Source organism: Neoarius graeffei, chromosome 1 (genome assembly GCF_027579695.1).
Source record: "Neoarius graeffei isolate fNeoGra1 chromosome 1, fNeoGra1.pri, whole genome shotgun sequence".
NCBI lineage: Eukaryota > Metazoa > Chordata > Actinopteri > Siluriformes > Ariidae > Neoarius > Neoarius graeffei.
The window spans coordinates 4,663,325-4,681,618 of NC_083569.1; the positions used below are offsets into that span (position 1 = coordinate 4,663,325).

The 18,294-nt window shown below is 43.7% G+C and overlaps 1 protein-coding gene across 1 annotated transcript in view; it reads right to left on the minus strand.

Moving 5' to 3' along the window:
• cdc73 (cell division cycle 73, Paf1/RNA polymerase II complex component, homolog (S. cerevisiae)) overlaps positions 1–7,141 on the minus strand; it is a 104,826-nt gene extending 97,685 nt beyond the window's left edge. Inside the window, exon 1 of the mRNA XM_060928484.1 lies at positions 6,977–7,141. Coding sequence (XP_060784467.1) covers positions 6,977–7,107 — 131 coding nt within the window. The 5' untranslated portion in view covers positions 7,108–7,141. The remainder of the gene's footprint in view (positions 1–6,976) is intronic.
• Positions 7,142–18,294: the final 11,153 nt, after the last annotated feature.

An 18,294-nucleotide genomic window follows, 5' to 3' on the forward strand; every position in this document is an offset into this window, starting at 1 on the left:
TTGGATTTCAGAAATCGCTGCTCATTCTCAGCTCGAAAGCGAATCAAGCGGCGTGTTTCCTCTGGATAACAACTTTAAAACACGTAAATAATGGAGAAAATACATTTATGACAATCTTTCGCCGCGGGAACCGCCATCTTTCTGAAATCCGCATGAAATCTCGCTGAAATCCGCATGGCATTGTGGGAAATCACTCAAACCCCTTCATTCGGAGTCAGCTCCAGGAAAATCTCCGTTTGGAGGGGTACAGAAGCCCTACCCCTCCGCGTTAACTGGGATTGGGATACCCCTACCCCTTCACGTGAACGCGCAAAATGGAGGGGAAGGGCCAAGGGGTTGGTCCAAGGGGTGAAATGGGATTCGGCCTAACTCGTCCCCTCACTTTTAATTACCCGAGCGCACGCCTTATAAGTCGTTCCCACGCTTTGTTATTTTTTTTATTCACCATGTCCCCTCTACGGCTCCGTAATGTTATGCTCTGCAATTAAAAAAAAAAATAAAAAATTGGTACAAAGCAAGCCCATTCACTTTATGCTGATAAGAGAATTACAATGGTTTTTCATGTGACAAAAATGTGCGATTAAATTGCGATTAATCGCGAGTTAACTATGACAGTCGCGACATTAATCGCGATTAAATATTTTAATCGCTTGACAGCACTAGTCGCTACGTTTGCATAAACCTTGGCGCGAATATTGAAGCAAAAACAACACAGAAGAAGCAGCAACAGCAACAATAATAATAAAGGACTTCGCGTTTGTACAGCTGCTGCTTCTCGTCACTTAAAAGTGGCGATCTTTCGCGGTCTTATTGTTGTTGGTCTTAACAACTCCGCCCCCCGCTGACGTAAGCGGTTCTTTCCTCTGGCCCAGCAGAGAGCTGGTGCTAGCCTGGAACCGGTTTTTCTGGCCACAGAGCCAGTTCTTTGTCAGTGGAAACAGAAAACCCGGTTCCAAACTAAGCACTGGCCCCGAACCAGCCCTGGAACTGCTTTGGTGGAAAAGGGGCATCTAGAGACAAGTCTTGTGGACGAAATCAGTTTTCACAAGAGCAGCTGGACCACCAACCATTCCAGAGACTGATGAATACTAATGAATTTTAAAAAGTGTGGGGGGGAAATTAAAAAAAAAAAAAAAAAATCAGTTTTAGGACAATTATATTGATAAATGTGTGTTGAATACAAAAACTCAAAAAGTCCTCCATCTTTGAAACATGACACTCGGGTAGCTGAAGCTTGCTGGTCAAGGTGTTTGAAGAAGTGAAAGCCATATCGTGTGCTATCGCGATATTTAACGTGACTTGAAGAAGCGTAACAGATCGGTGAATTAACATACGAGATTTGGCCGCGTAGCATCGCGAGATTTAACGGCAAGTTCCGAAACATAAAAGTAAAAACAGTCGTGTTTTCCTGAACTTGAAGAAACGGGTTTATTCCACAAAACAATACTCAAGTTTAACGGTTTGAGTGAACATGTCTGATACGCTAGGAAGTGCTAATGATTTGATTTGGCAATATAAATATATATGATAAAAACATACATGTACATATCGCCGAGGATGACACAAAAAGCACCAAAATACACTTATTTCCATTGTGGTCCTCAAAATGACAAGATGGTTGTGGCAAACCTGGCACATAAAAATAATAAAATTGACAACGTAAATATTTAAATTATAAACATACTATAATTAAACTAATTTATCACTAAAAACAAAAATTGTATTAAAAAAACAATTAAAATTAACATAATAGCTACTCGTAAAATAAAGTATTTAACCATTGTAAAAAATAAAAATTACTGTACAATTTTGGCACCTAATACATACATAACTAATAGTAACTAAAATCGTTATTTTCTTCATTCATTATTTTAGCAATTAGGTGTTCCTTTACACATTTTTTGAAAATAAACTTTGAATCTATTTGTCTTACTTCGATTGGCAATCCATTCCAGCATTTAACACCACAAAATCAAAAAGAATTCTTTCCAAACCCATTCACCCTAGGGACAAAAAAAGCTGATTGACTCTGTCTTGTATTATGTGTTTGTGCTGCACTATGAAATTGACCTTTCAGGTATGAAGGAGCATTTCCACGCTTAAATGTTAAACATGTGATTTAGTTGGAGTTGCTCAACTCTATACTGTACAGGCAGCAAACCGACTTTGGAGAACTCTGCTACACCAATGTGTGCTCTGGGAGAGAGGTCTAATATGAACCTTATCACCTTATTTTGGGCAACTTGTAACCTTGACTTGCTCCTCTTAGTCAGGCCATTGTACCAAGAAGAGCAAGCATAGTCAAAATGACACTGGACCAAGGCAGATACAATTAACTTCCTGGTTTTCAGATTAAAGTTTCGACAGTTCCGGTATAAAAATTTTATTTTGGCGGAAGTCTTTGAGATCACTCTCTTCGCCAGAGAGAGATTGATCCAGATTTACACCAAGATATGTAACCGACTGCCTTGGTCCAATGTCAGTCCCACCACAAGAAACCTGTATACTGTCACATTTGGCTAATTTTCTTTTGGACCCGAAAAGTATTGATTCTGTTTTACCGAGGTGCAAGGATAATTTATTGTCAACCAACCAGTCATGCACCTTGGCCATTTCATTACTGAGCCTTTCTTCAATTTCTACTGTGCTCCTGCCTGATACAAGTAGTGCAGAGTCATCGGCATATAATAAAAGCTTGCAATTGACTGCTGCCGGCATATCATTCACATATATGAGAAATAAAAGAGGTCCAAGTATTGATCCCTGGGGCACACCACATTCTATATCACACTCATTCGACATAGTGCCATTTATGTCCACAAGCTGTTTGCGGTTTGATAAGTATGATTTAAACCAACCGACAGAAGGGCCGAATCCCATTTCACCCCTTGGCCCAACCCCTTGGCCCTTCCCCTCCATTTTGCGCGTTCACGTGAAGGGGTAGGGGTATCCCAATCCCAGTTAACGCGGAGGGGTAGGGGAAGGGGTAGGGCTTCTGTACCCCTCCAAACGGAGATTTTCCTGGAGCTGACTCCGAACGAAGGGGTTTGAGTGATTTCCCACAATGCCATGCGGATTTCAGCGAGATTTCATGCGGATTTCAGAAAGATGGCGGTTCCCGCGGCGAAAGATTGTCATAAATGTATTTTCTCCATTATTTACGTGTTTTAAAGTTGTTATCCAGAGGAAACACGCCGCTTGATTCGCTTTCGAGCTGAGAATGAGCAGCGATTTCTGAAATCCAAGCTGCTGCTAAAAAGCTTTGGGAGTGAGTATTGTTTTCGGTTGCTTGACTGCGTACGTTTTGTTCTGTTATTCTCGCTTTTATTGTTTACATGAGTGTTCTGACACCTCATTCTGTCGGATGTGGTGCACGAAGCGCCAAAGATATCCCATTCAGTGGTGTTAGTTAACAAATCACACCCTGCCAGCAGAGATTTCTGGTTCTGGCTCTGACTGTAGCGGCTGGTCGCAGCCAATGACGCATTTGGTCGCGTTTTGCTAACGTAAACGCTGACGGAGGTACGCGATGACGTATGCGATCGTTGAAGGGCTATCCCAATACGTAGGGGTTGAATTTCAAGCCCTATCCCTTGTAGCTCAGTTTCAAGGGGAAGGGGGAGGGGTAGAAATTAGAATTGGGATTGGGCCAAGGACTAGACATACCAAGACACTTCATCTTATCTAAGAGAATGTTGTGATTGACAGTGTCAAAGGCCTTTTGCAGATCAAGCATAACCATACCTGTATAGTTGCCTTTATCACATTCTAGTTTTATGTAATCACACAGGTGAATTAGGCAAGTATCTGTGGAGTAGTTGGACCTGAAACCAGATTGAAGTTCATACAGTAAATTGTGGTCCATTAAATACTCATTAAGCTGATTATACATGAGTCATTCAAAAACCTTTGACATTACGTTCAATACTGACACAGGTCTATAATTACCAACTTCAGTTTTAGATTTTTTTCTTGTATAGTGGAACCACTCGAGCAAGCTTTAAGTCATCGGGAACCTTGCTGCTACTGATCGACAAGTTTATAATGTGCCTCACTGGATGAGCAATAACATCCGCCCCATCTTTAAGAAATCTGGCTGGTAGGTTGTCTAGACCAGTTGCTTTACTGGCACTCATGGAAGTAAGAACTATCGCTACGTTCACACTGCAAGGCTTAATGCTCAATTCCGATTTTTTTGTGAAATCCGATTTTTTTGTGAGGTCGTTCACATTAACAAATATACGCGACTTGTATGTGATCCTCAGTATGAACGAAAAGCGACCTAAAAGTGTTCCGCATGCGCATTGCGGGATACGACGACGTCACACGCAGTGAGCATGGCTAGTGTTTACGGAAGTAAAACCGCCCGGTTGCGGTATGACTCATCCAATCTAGCTTGAATAGCTACATCCCCCCAAATGGAAATCAGCTCCCTAACCTCTGCGTCCTTCCATTGAGAAGATTCAGAACCTTCACAGCCCGAAGCGTCCCTCGCATTGATGTCATGCGCAGGGGCGCAGATACGTTTTTTGAACTGGGGGGGGGGGGGGGGGGGGTCTAGCTGCCAGCAAACCAACCCCAAACCCCGATATGCCTGTCAAACTTGTTGTTAGTAATCATAGCAACCAAGCTCGAGCTCGCAACCTGTGCAGTCTGCGCAGCTCAACCAACCGAATATCAGTCTTTGTTTTATGTGAATTGTTGCAACTATGTATACACTGCTGTGCACCTCAATAAACCGAATGGTAATTAGTCTTTTGATTTTTCCGTGAGGTTTGCCTTATGCAAAGACAGACAGCATAGACGTTTTTTCCTCCCTATAAGTGGGGGGGGGGGACCGAACGAGGTGAATTTAAATCTAGGTGGGACGAGTCCCCCCCCTCTATCTGCGCCCGTGATTATGCGCCATGTTGTTGTAGCTTTTTTTGAGAGACCCGCCGCCTACTTCAGCGCAGAATAGTGACGTTTGTGGCTTGTTGATGACGTGTAAGTCGGATGAACGCGACCTGGCGGTTCAGACTGAAGTCGCATATGAAAAGAGCGGATAGGGATCGGAATTAGGACCACATATCCAAACAGCCTGGGTCGGATTTGAAAAAATCGGATCCGTGTCATTCATATTGTCAATAAAAGATCGGATACAGGTCACATATGGGCGAAAAGATCGGATTTGAGTCACTTCAGCCTGCAGTGTGAACGTAGCCTTTATGTACTTGGTCAAAGCTGACTTCTTTGAGGCTAAAACGGTCACCAGATACATTCAAATTTGTATAAATAGTTTCATTCTAGTTTTATGTAATCACACAGGTGAATTACGCAAGTATCTGTGGAGTAGTTGGACCTGAAACCAGATTGAAGTTCATATCTTCAATCTGGTTTCAATCTTAGATAAGATGAAGTGTCTTAGATAAGATGAAGTGCCTTGGCTTTTGTTTTTTTTATACTTGACCTGGTTACGATAAAATTTAAACTGTTCATGATCTTCAAGCTTTTGGGTGTTATTAAACCTGGCTGTGAGCAATTCCAGCGTTATGGACGTGACACTTGAACTCAAAATGGCAACAAATGACCCAGTGCATGTTTTATTGTCTCCCAGTATTTAAACAGGTGTTGCATATTTTAAGGCTGTACCATACTGGAGAAGTGATAGAACAAGAACAATTCCCATAGTGCATCTAGGGCATGCCAGAAAACGCCAATAAAAGATGCGTTATGGATGTGACAGAAAAAGTATCACTTTTCTTGGGTGACTGTACATTTTTATCAAACTCTGTGAAATTGTAAACCTAATGTCGAAATAGAGATATCCGTTTGATAGAGGGGTCCAAGGTGAATATTAAAAAACCTTTGTTTAAAATATTTTGTATTTCATGCAGAGTTTCGGAAGGAAAAGTCAGCGTTATGGATGTGACGAAATTCCGTTACGGATGTGACGCGTCTGAAATAGACATGGCATATGTTTAGAAAATCAGCAATTTAACCACCATAACCCTTTGAAAAACTCTCTAAATATCAGCTAAAACTATCAAAGTTCTTAAATAATATTTAGGATGGCTATTGTTTTGTGGATTTTAGCATACATTTCTGTGGCTTGTGGCAATAATATAGAATTGTACATGATCAAAGTTGATTTTAGCTTGGGGTTTACATTATAAGAAAGAAAGACTGACAGTGACATATTAGGTTGGTTACAAATTGGTTCAACTTATTCACATCTGTAAAATACAGGCCTAGGTGATATCTCTGGGAGTGGTTTTGATGTATTACATGTTGCTTTATTTTTGCATGGTGAGGTTGACATTTACATGGAATTGCCCCTAAACATTTCTCTCTTTTCCTAATCAGTTCAATTATTTCCCCAGACATCCAAGGTTCAGTTCTTTGTTTTACTCTGACCTCTTTGAATGGAGTCTAAAATCAATGTGAATGTAGTTTTAAACAATAGCCAAGCCTTGTCTACATCATTGCAGTCTAGTATAGTTTGCTGTACCGAGGACCTGATGCAGAACCTCTTTAGAATAGTTTTTGAGAGAACGCATGCGTACAGTACACCATTATGCTTATTGATAGGTTGACCCTTTTTTAATTTCCGGGTACAATATATGTGATAAAATGATCACTTATAATTTGTTTTAGACCACATGACCCTGCAAAATGGTACAAAGCATTTACCATGTGGTCTAAAACAAATTATAGATAAGCCTACAAGGGTGACTAAAACAACAAAGTCCATACTAGATCTTATATTTGTTTCTGACTCTGACCGAATAAGTCAATCTGTTTAATAAGTCAATGTGTTTAACGTGACCGATAAACATGCCGAATTCATTCCTAAAGAGCGTCGGATTTAAAAATAAAAACTTTCGTGCACTTTTATCGGATGTGCTCAATGCAAAACTTGCAAGCTCGTCATGTAGCCAGTTAGCCAGGTCAAGCAAACAGCTACGCGTATAGAGATCTCTAAAGCCTGACTTACCCCCAGATGACATAGTTCGTTTTGACATTTTTCGGCCAAGAAAACTCCCCGAAAATAACTTCATCGCCTTTTGCGATGATCTCCTTCTTCTGGATGTTGTACTGTCGCAACACACTCAACACGTCCGCCATCTTCCACTCGCCTTCACGCAGGAATAATGTTGTATTATCGAAGCTCGGTACAAATCCACAATCAGGCCGTGTTTCAAACGCCCTTGCGATTCATTGCACAGGATCCCTAATAAGCGTGCATCCTCAAGGCGTTCTGAAACCTACCTAGTGCCCTACGTCACTTATTTGGATTCAACCGCGACAGGAGTGACTACGATAAACGCCTGTTTGAAAATCGGTAACAAGCGAGATATTAAAAAAAAAAAAATCTAAAACCACAAAAAAATGCAACACGAGTTTCATAAGTAATTAGATAAATGAGAAAAACTTAACTTGATAGAATTTATCCAAACGTAAGGTTTGTATTCAGTGAAATTTATTCAGGCACACTACAGAACCACTCGTTAAGGAGACTCAGAGACGGCAGCTCCACTGAGCTCTGTCTAAAATCTGGACGGCTCGTCAGAGTGAAGCTATCTAGCCGCCATCTTACCACTCTCATCGCGTGGATTTGGCTTAACTGTGTATCTGATCAAATTTGCCCGAAGAATGAATGAACCCTGGGCGGCACGGTGGTGTAGTGGTTAGCGTGGGTGTGCTCTGGTTTCCCCCACAGTCCAAAGACATGCAGGTTAGGTTAACTGGCGACTCTAAATTGACCGTAGGTGTGAATGTGAGTGTGAATGGTTGTCTATGTGTCAGCCCTGTGACGACCTGGCGACTTGTCCAGGGTGTACCCCGCCTTTCGCCCGTAGTCAGCTGGGATAGGATCCAGCTTGCCTGCGACCCTGTAGGACAGGATAAAGTGGCTAGAGATAATGAGATGAGATGAATGAACCCTTTATTGTCACTAGTCACATACCAGCGAAATTAGCCGTCAACCCGTCCATACATATACATACATTTGATACAGGGATGAAAAATACAGAATAACATGAGGGGAGAGGAGGAGGAAAAAAACAACCCCTACACTATGCTTCTGTGAGAAGTACAGTGTGGGAATATTAAAAAAACACAAGCACAAAACACACTACGCTTTACAACATGAAAACTCAGGACTCGAGGGGGCAGAGGTATAGGTAACCCAGCGCAGTCCGGTCCTGCAGCCAGACGGCGCTTACCCGCTTGTCACACTGGGGGTAAAAACGGCGACCATGGGAAGTGGGGGGAAGAATACAGAGAGAGTCTGACTGCAGTGATCTTCAGGGGGAGTTGTTTTCCCAGCAACGGCCTTGGCCAAGGCTGAGGGAGCCGAAGATAAGATTGGAATTTGTTTGATCTTGGGACGAGTAGACGCATTATTTTCATGACTACCCTGCTTGTCCAGTCTGGTCTCGATCCATTTCCCTTTGCAAAGCCAACAGCTTCTCCAAGATGGTATCCACAGTGCGGTTCAAGTTCTGAATAACCACAGTCTGAGTGCCGACAGCTCGAGTATCTCCTGACTTTTATAAGAGAAAACCTGAAATAATTATAGTAGTAAAAGAGCCGTTCGGGGAAAAAAAATAATTAATCAGAGACTGGACTAGAAGAGAAAAATAGTATAGCACTCCCCTTCACGGTTACCGTTTTTCTTTTCCAGTCTCTAATCTTTTTTCCCCCTTACGGCTCTTTTACTACTATAATTATTTCCGTTTTTCTCTTATAAAAGTCAAGAGATACTTTTCTTCGGGCAAATTTGATCGGATACGACGGTTTAACACGAACCAAATGCGAGTGGCAAGATGGTGGCCAGATGGCTTCACTCGTCTCTTCAGCAGGGAATAGGTTCTGAGCTCTCCAGATTTTATAGGAGACTTCAGTGTGCACATCTCGGTCCCTCGTCCCTAAGTGCACTAACAGGGGCTTCGACACCTTGTGAAGTGCACTACAGTACATAGACACGAATGTTTAAATACAAGCAGCTAGAAATAGCTACTCTGTCAATCAGAATCATGTTTATTGGCCCAGTATGTTGACACACACAAGGAATTTGGTTCCAGCGGTTGGTGTCCCTCCAACAATACAGAAGAAGAAGAAAAAAAAAAGTGCGATTATATGCATATCTCATGGGTTTCCCCAAAGCGTTTTAGCGTATCGGGCCCGATACGCTCGCTCTGCCTGCCGATACGCTTAGTCGCTTTAGTTAAAATCTGATACGCTTAGATTTATACCGATACGTTAAATTTCCTACCCACAAGTAACTAGATACATAGGAGCGCAAATAACAGATACATTTACATACTGACTGATATTTGTGTTAAACAAGCGGTCTTTTTTTTCCCCAATGTTTGTGTTGATTCTGTCAAAGTAACATGTCCGCGTGGTACGATGTAAACAAACTGTAATCTGTTGGCTACGTCAAGATCACGTGTTCAAACCATCCAATAAAAATATTGAAAGAAAACGTCAGACATACTGGAATTTTCCAATTCACTATAAGCGATCTCATTGGCTGCCGATGTCGTCCCCCACCAGACGGGCAAAGCCGACTGATTTTAATCACAAAAGTTTGACCTCGTCTATTATCATTCATGAATGTGTTTATAAGTACATAATCTTTCTGCAAACTTAAATGTATGAATTAAGTCTTCTTTTCCTTTAAATATGTTTTAATTTTAATCTAGCCCATTTAATGAAGTGCCAAAATTTAAACTTTATAATATGCAGTTGCCTTACTTTTCTTTTCAGTTCATCTTAGTTATACATACATTATGGTAATTCCATCAGAAACAATCTAAATCATTACAGTTATAGTAATACAGCAACTTATTTTAAGGTGGCAGTTCTTAGGTTCAGATCCCTTTGTGATCAACAGGAGGTCATGATGATCGATTCTCTTCATTGGGTTGCAGAAGATGGAGCAAACCACTGTTCATATTTTCATGCACATTTTTGTTACAACACTACTTGATCATAGATAATTAAGGGATCCCCGTAGATTTTCAGTCTAAGGAATCTATAACAAAACAGTGTAACTTGCATGTTGAACTTTAAGGTGAAATTTCAAATATGTACACATTAATACTATTTAGGTCAAAAATCATTGAAACACTGGTAAAATCTACCCAATTATCATGTATCTAAAACCTCTCAGAGACCCTGAAAATGCACCCGAGAGCATCTATTTTCAAAAAATTTTACGGGGGGGCATGCCGCCCCCCCAGTTTCGCTTCACACCTTCGGCGCTCAATTGTCTGCGTATTATCATGCCAGAATTTAGGGCTTTAATTTTTTTCCTGGGGAAAACACTGATATCTATGTATATGTAATATACATTACACAATATAATAAACATGCAATCTATACTATTATATACACAATACCTACATTATACACTAAAATATGTATTTTACAGTATCTGTAATCTAAATAAAACAGTAATATACTATATATTAGGCAAAAAATATCTATAATTTCTTCTTCCTCCTGTACGTTCAGGGTCACCACTGCGGATTTATTCCGCATATTTGATTTAGCATCGGTTTTACACCGGATGCCCTTCCTGACGCAACCCTCCCCAGTCCATCCAGGCTTGGTTCTTGTACAACCCCAGTGATGGAGTATTTTACCTAACCTGCATGTCTTTGGACTGTGATGGAAACTGGAGCACCCGGAGGAAACCTACAGAGACACGACAAGGACATACAAACTCCACACCGAAAGGACCCCCGTTGACCGAAGGTTCGAACCCGGAACCTTCTTGCTGTGAGGTGAAACTGCTCACCACTACACCACTGTACTGCCCCAACAATATCTATAATATACAGTATACATTAGAAATATGCATGCTATCAACGATACAAACAGTACAGTACACCATATACAGACAATACGCAGGATTTACAGACAAGACACAATATGCCTGACAGTCAGTCCACAGAGTGCAGTGAGGTACAATTGTAAAATGGCAAAGTGGTTCAGGTCAGATATTTATGACGTTGATGGTACAGAGAAAGAAGCTGCTCTTACTGTGGGTGGTAAAAGAGAGCAACTGTACTTGCTTGAAGATGTTTCACTTCTCATCCGAAAGGCTTCTTCGGTTCTGTCTGACTAATAGGGAGTATCAGGTATTTATCCTCTCATGGATGAAAAGTAATCCTAAGGTGTCGTTAAGTCATCCTGTTGGTGTGGGTCACTGGGGGCTGGGTGTGAACGGCCTAGAGCTTGGGTGGCCAACCCACGGCTCGCGAGCCGCATGCGGCTCTTACGTTCATCTCAAAGTTTGTGTTTTTTTTTTTTATGTGCGTGTGCGCTTTGCTTGAGTTCAGTATGGTATTTTCGTCAAATGCATCTTCGCTTTGCTTGGGCATATTACGGTATTTTCAGGTCATGTCAAATGCGCATGTGCGTGAGATAATCGCTAAGTTTTTGGGCAAGGTGTATCTTGTGTCAAGTAGCCTCCCAAAATGGCAATGAAAAAATGCACAGCAAAACGAAAATATGAAGACAAACATAGGACATTTTTAACAGAGTGTGAGAGTTTATACTTTTTGTTGAACGTAATGGCAAGCCATTCTGCCTTATATGTCAGTCATCATTAGCTCATTTCAAAGCTTCCCGCCTCCCTGAATAAGCAAGGAGCCAGATATGCAACACTAATTGAAAACCTGCACGAAAGCTTTGTAACCCGGTTACGTGATATACAACTGAAAAGGCCACAGATTACGTTCCTCGTCGACCCATTCAATGCGGAGATGGACTGTTTGAAAGCCCCGCTTGTCACAGATGAGGCTGCGGCTGAGTTGGAGATGATCGATCTTCGTGAGGAAGACCAACTGAAACCTGTTTTGAGGGAAGGCACCATTGAGTTTTGGAAAAGTGTGCCATTGGAAAAATACCCGAATGTGAAACAGGCTGCGCTTAAGATACTGTCAATGTTTGGGTCAACATACGTCTGCGAGTCTGTGTTCTCTACCATGAAACACGTGAAGTCAAAGCATCGTTCTGTTCTGACTGACACCCATGTGAAAGAACTGCTTCGAGTGGCAACGACGGAATACAAGCCAGATTTGAAGAGGATTGTTCAAGGCAAGGAATGTCAGAAGTCCCACTAAGCAACATGCATAGTAAGTGCACACAATATTGATTGCTGTAAATGACTGGCCTGTGGTATTAGTACTGACTGAAGGAGTAAATTTCTCTCATGTTGGCGTGTGACATTTACTATTAATCTGGCTGAGCAGAGGTGTGCGTGCGTGTGTGTGTGTGTGTGTGTGTGAGAGAGAGAGAGGGGAAGGGATGGGTGATGTTCGTGTGCCCATGTGTATGATGTGGCTCTTTGCGGTAATACAGTAAAAAATGTGGCTCTTGGTCTCCAACTGGTTGGCCACCCCTGGCCTAGAGGGTCATTGGGGTAATCAAAGGATCGTTGGTTCTCTCCGTCCTCCTGTGAGTCACTGAAAACAGCTGGGTTTTGGTGTGCATTCAGTTGTCTGGGAAGTGTGCCAAGGACTGCATTGTAGGTGGCTGATACATGATGTCTTAGACCACCACCTCTGTTTAGTGATGGCCCTTCCAGGTTGACAAAAATGGCTTCGTGAACTCCTCGCTCATACCAACGATCATCTCTGGCTAGAATGCGTACGTTGCAATCCTGAAATGAGTGTCCTTTGTTGTTAAGATGAAGGTAGACAGCAGAGTCCTGGCCTAAAGAACTGGCTCTCCTGTGTTGAGCCATGCGCCTGTGAAGCGGTTGTTTTGTTTCCCCAATATACGATTCAGTGCATTCCTCACTGCACTGAATTGCATACACTACGTTGTCCTGTTTGTGTCTGGCTATTGTCCTTAGGGTGGACCAGTTTCTGCTTCAGGGTGTTACTGGGTCTGAAATGTACCAGAATGTTGTGTTTGTAGAAGATCCTCCTGAGTTTCTCTGATAGCCCAGAAATGTAGGGAATGACAATGTTCTTGCGTTTGTTCCTGTTATCCTCCTTGTCCGTTACGTTCCTTTTTCTGCTCTTGAAAAAGGCCCAGTTGGGATACCCACAGTTCTGAAGTGCTTTCTTGATGTGATTCTGCTCCTTCTCTTTTCCCTCTACCGTTGTCGGAATGTTCTGAGCCCTGCATTGCAAGGTCCTAATGACCTCCAATTTGTGTTCCAGTGGGTGGTGAGAGTTGAAGAGTAGTTACTGGTCTGTGTGTGGGTTTCAGGTAAACCTCGATGCTAAGGCATCTGTCTTGTCTAATGTGTACATCACAATCCAAGAAGGCTAGATTATTCCCACTGACGTCCTCCCGAGTGAAATTGATGTTGATATCCACTCAGGCCAGGACTCTGCTGTCCATCTTCATCTAAACAACAAAGGACACTCGTTTCAGGATTGCAATGTACGCATTCTAGCCAGAGAGGATTGTTGGTATGAGCGAGGAGTTAAAGAAGCCATTTTTGTCAACCTGGAACAGCCATCACTGAACAGAGGTGGTGGTCTAAGGTTACATCCACACGACAACGGCAACGAGATTTATTTAAAAAAATATCGCGTCCATATGGGCAACGATCAGTAAAACATCAGGTCCATATGGCAACGCAACGCTTGCTGAAAACGATGCAATACACATGCCACACCTCTAGGGGCACTGTAAGACAGTCCCTTCGGAGACACCAGAACAATAGAAGTAAGGACGCATGCGCATAAACTATTATGCGCGAGACTTCATATTAGCCACAAAGTCAGAAAAATCTGTTCGTAAAATTACATTATAATGACCAAATACAATGAAAAGTATTTTTCCAGTCTCACCTGTGAAAGGTAATCCCATGTGATCTCGTTTGGATGGCAAACCTGTTGGTACAGTTAAACGCAGCACATGAATGAGGCATCTTTATTCTCCGCTTTGACCCATCCAATATGGCGGCGAGGATGACGTATGATTCTACGCGGAAGGCGGCGTCTTTAATGGTCCGGAATAAATTGAATGCTACACGTTGATGGATTAATTTGTTCTTCTACGCCCTTTTTGAGGAATGTATTGTAGGACTTAAACCAACATCTGAAGAGGTGAGATCGCTCCTTTTTTTCCCTATTTTTGCTGGCGGGATTGACTCACTCTCTCACTTTGCACCATTACACAAATATTCACAGTGAAAATATTTTGTAAGCACGTTTCATGAACCAAGTTATAGGATTTGTTGCCAACTCGCATCGAGTTCGTTACACTTCTACCCGGCGTGAAGCACTCACAGTCATGTGGTTGTGACGTCATCGTAAACAAATCCGTTCTACTCATCCAGACGACTTCGCAACGGCAACGTTGCCAGATCTTTCCACTCTGGAACCCGTTCTCAAAAGATTGCGTTTTGGGGCACCCAAAACGCCGGTGCCGTGTGGACACCAGGCCGAAACGATAAACAATTGTATTGGATTCACCTGAATCCGTTGCCGTGTGGACAGGGCCTAAGACATCATTTATCAGCCACCTACAATGCAGTCCTTGGCACACTTCCCAGACAACTGAATGCACACCAAAACCCAGCTGTTTTCAGTGACTCACAGGAGGACAGAGAGAACCAACAATCATTGATCACCCCAACGACTCTCTAGGGCGTTCACACCCAGTCCCCAGTGACCCACACCAACAAGATGACTTAACAACACCTTAGGATAACATTTCGTCCATGAGAGGATAAATACCTGATACTCCCTATTAGTCAGACAGAACTGAAGAAGCCTTTTGGATGAGAAGTGAAACATCTTCAAGAATCTTCAAGCAAGTCCAGTTGCTCTCTTTAACCACCCACAGTTTACTATGACCTGGATGACTGAGAATCTTCACAGACAAGCAGCTCTTACATGTGGTGGTTCTGGTTCGCAGTGCTCTATAGTGCCTGCTGGAGGAGAGGAGTTGGAAAAGGATGAGATCAGGGTGTGAGGAGACCTTAATGATTTTCCCTGGCCGCTTCCTGGTTCGGGAAATGTACAAATTCTGGAGGCTGGGCAGGGGAACTCCAATGATCCTTTCTGCTGTCATTACTGTTCACTTCTTGTCCTGTTTTGTGGCTGCTCCGAATCAGACTGTGATGGAAGTGCACAGGACAGATTTGATGACAGTGGTGTAGAACTGTATCATCAGCAGCTCCCATGACAGACCAGACTTCTTGAATTGCTGCAGAACGTACATCCTCTGCTGGGCTTTTTAAAGGATGGAGTTGATGTCGGAGTCCCATTTCAAGTCTTGTGAGATGGTAGTTCCCAGGAACTTGAAGGTCTCCATGGTTGACAGAGGACTGTTGGATATTGTGAGGGGGAGCATCGCAGAGGGGTGTCTCCTGAAGTCCACTATTAGTTGGTCAGTTTTAGTTATGGCTGGGTTCTTGCCTGAACTGATGATCACATCAGTTTTTCTCTGGCTAAATCAGACACAAGGTACACCACCACTCTTGCCGGAGAAGTTGGGGGTTAGGCACCTTGCTTAAGGGCACTTGAGCCAGTCCTGCTGGTTCAGGGAATCAAACCAGCAAATTTTTGGTCCCAAAGCTGTTTCTCTAACCATTTTGCCATGGCTTCCCCCAAAGTCCACCATCATCTCCACTAGCTTGAGAATATTTAGCTCCAAGTTATTCTGACTGCACCACAGCACCAACTGTTCGACCTCCTGCCTGTATGCAGACTTGTCACCATCTTGGATGAGGCCTATGACCATAGTTTCATCTGCAAATTTCAGGAGTTTTACATTTGGGTCCAGGGAGGTGCAAGTCATTGGTGTAAAGGGAGAAGAGCAGTGGTGAGAGGACACATCCCTGAGGAGCACCAGTACCGATGAACCGCATACCAGAAGTGACCTCCCCCAGCCTTACTTGCTGTTCCCTGCCTGTCAGGAAGTTGGTGATCCACTAACATATGGCAGGTGAGACACCGAGCTGGGACAGTTTGGAGGAGAGGATTTCTGGAATTACGGTGTTGAACGCTGAGCTGAAGTCTCCGAACAGGATTCTTGCATAAGTGCCTGGGCAGTCAAGATGTTACAGGATGTAGTGCAGTTCCACACTGACTGCATCATTCACTGACCTGTTTGCCCTGTAAGCAAACTGCAGGGGGCCAGGCAGGTGACCTGTAATGCTCTTCAGGTGGGCCAACACTAGTCAGTCATTCAAAGGACTTCGTGACCACAGACGTCAGAGCGACAGGCCTGGAGTCATTTAGTCCTGTGATGGACAGAGGGTTTCTTGGGGACTGGAATGATGGTGGAGCGCTTGAAGCAGGAGGGGACCTGACACAGCTCGAAGGATCTGTTGAAGATCTGCGAAAAGATTGGAGCCAGTTGGTTAGCAGAGGCTTTAAGACAGGAGGGGGTGACTGTGCCTGGCGCTTTCCTGATTTTCTGACTCTGGAAGAGCCATCTCACATCCTCTTCATACACCTTGAGTGCAGCCTTAGCATCAGGGGAGAGCGATGGGGGGTTGCCAAGGGTGTGGATAAGGGCTGTTGTTGATGGGCTGGGATGGGTGAGAGGTGTTAATGTGTTCTCCTCAAACCTGCAGTAGAAGGCATTTAGGTCATCGGTTTTCTCAGCAGGGGGGATGGTCTCCTGGAGTCGGTGGTGTCCTGCAGGCCTCTCCATACTGATGCAGAGTCACTGGCTGAAAACCTGTTTTTCAGCTTTTCAGTGTAGCTTCCCTCAGCTCCTCAGATTTCCTGAGTAATGCCGCTTTTCCACTACCAATGCGGCTGAGTTGGGCTGAGCCGTGCCGTGCTGAGTTGGGCTGAGTCGAGCTGAGCGGGGCTGTTGGAGTTGCATTTCGACTACAACCGCGCTGAACCGTGCTGGCTGGAAGTGGGTGGACACATTGGGTGGAGTTAGCGAAAGTGGGTGGACGTCAGGTGATGTCGTTATGCGGCGCAAACAGTGACATCAGTGAGCTTTTAAGCGGTAGTCTCACAACCCAGAGAGTAAACAATAAACATGGAGGACATGGTGTCGTTAGTGTTGCTGGTCTTGGTGCTGTGGCTTGTTGTCACCGACAACGCCAACAGATACTGGCAAGAGCGTATAGATGAGGCGAGGCGCATAAGGCTTCATAATTCTTGTAATTCATAATTCTCCTTCTTCCGGGTTTACAGATCTCAGCGTGCTCGCGGGGCGTGTGTGGGCATGTGAGGACACTCCTCCTCACCAATCAGTGCACAGGGGAGTGTCTCCTCACGCCCCTAGCCTCACTCAGCTCGGTTTGGCTCGCTTCAGCCCCACTCCAAAACCGTGCGAGTTTTGGGGGCTGAGCAGGGCTGAAGCGAGCCGAGTCGTGGTGTTCTTAGATACTTGAAACGCGAGCCGTGTCGGGCTGAAGTGAGCTGAAGCGAGCTGAAAAAGGGTAGTGGAAAAGGGCCATGTGTGTGTTTCTGGCCTGCTTGTACCAGGCCCTGTCCTCACTTCTGTAGGCATTTTCTTTGGCCTGTCAGAGTTGCCTTTGTCTGGATGCAAACCATGGTTTATTATTGTTGTAAGTGCAGTAGGTCTTGGTTGGTACACAAATGTCTTCACAGAAGCTGATATAAGATGTCACACAGTGTCTGTCAGTTTGTCCAAGCTGTCAGTTGCAGCTTCACAAACACTCCCATCAGTCCAGTCAAAACAGTCTTGCAGTTCATGTTTTGCCTTGCTGGTCCATTTCTTCACAGTTTTCACCACAGGTTTTGCAGATTTTAATTTCTGCCTGTAAGTTGGGATGAGATGAGATGGACTAAGCAGGGCTCAGAGAGCCCCATAGCTCCGCCAGGGAACAGAGCAATATGCATTCTTTAAAGCTGTGTAGCATTGATCCAGGATGGTATTATCTCTGGTGGGACAGTTAATATGCTGTATACAATTGTGCCCTATTAAAGTCCCCAAGAATTATGAAACGTGCATCTGTGTTTTTTTGTTCCCAGCTGGGTTTGCAGAGCATCATCCACGCTGGCCTGGGATGTAAACACCAACCAGGATGAAGGAGGAAAACTCCTGTGGTGAATAAAATGGCTTGTAATTTAGGAATAGGAACTCCAAATTCAGGCTGCAGTATTGACTAAGCACGGTGACATTTGTCCACCGACCTTCATTTACACAGAAGCAAAATTCCACCGCCTCTCTTCCCCTCCCGATAGTTCTGCTATGCGATCCGCTCGGTAGAAGTGAAAACACTGGAGCAGTAGACCACTGTCAGGGATTGAACCACGAAGCCAGGTGTCAGTGAAACAAAGGGCAGTAGAACATGCAAAGTCCTTGTTCATCCTGTTGAGAAGAAGCAGCTCATCC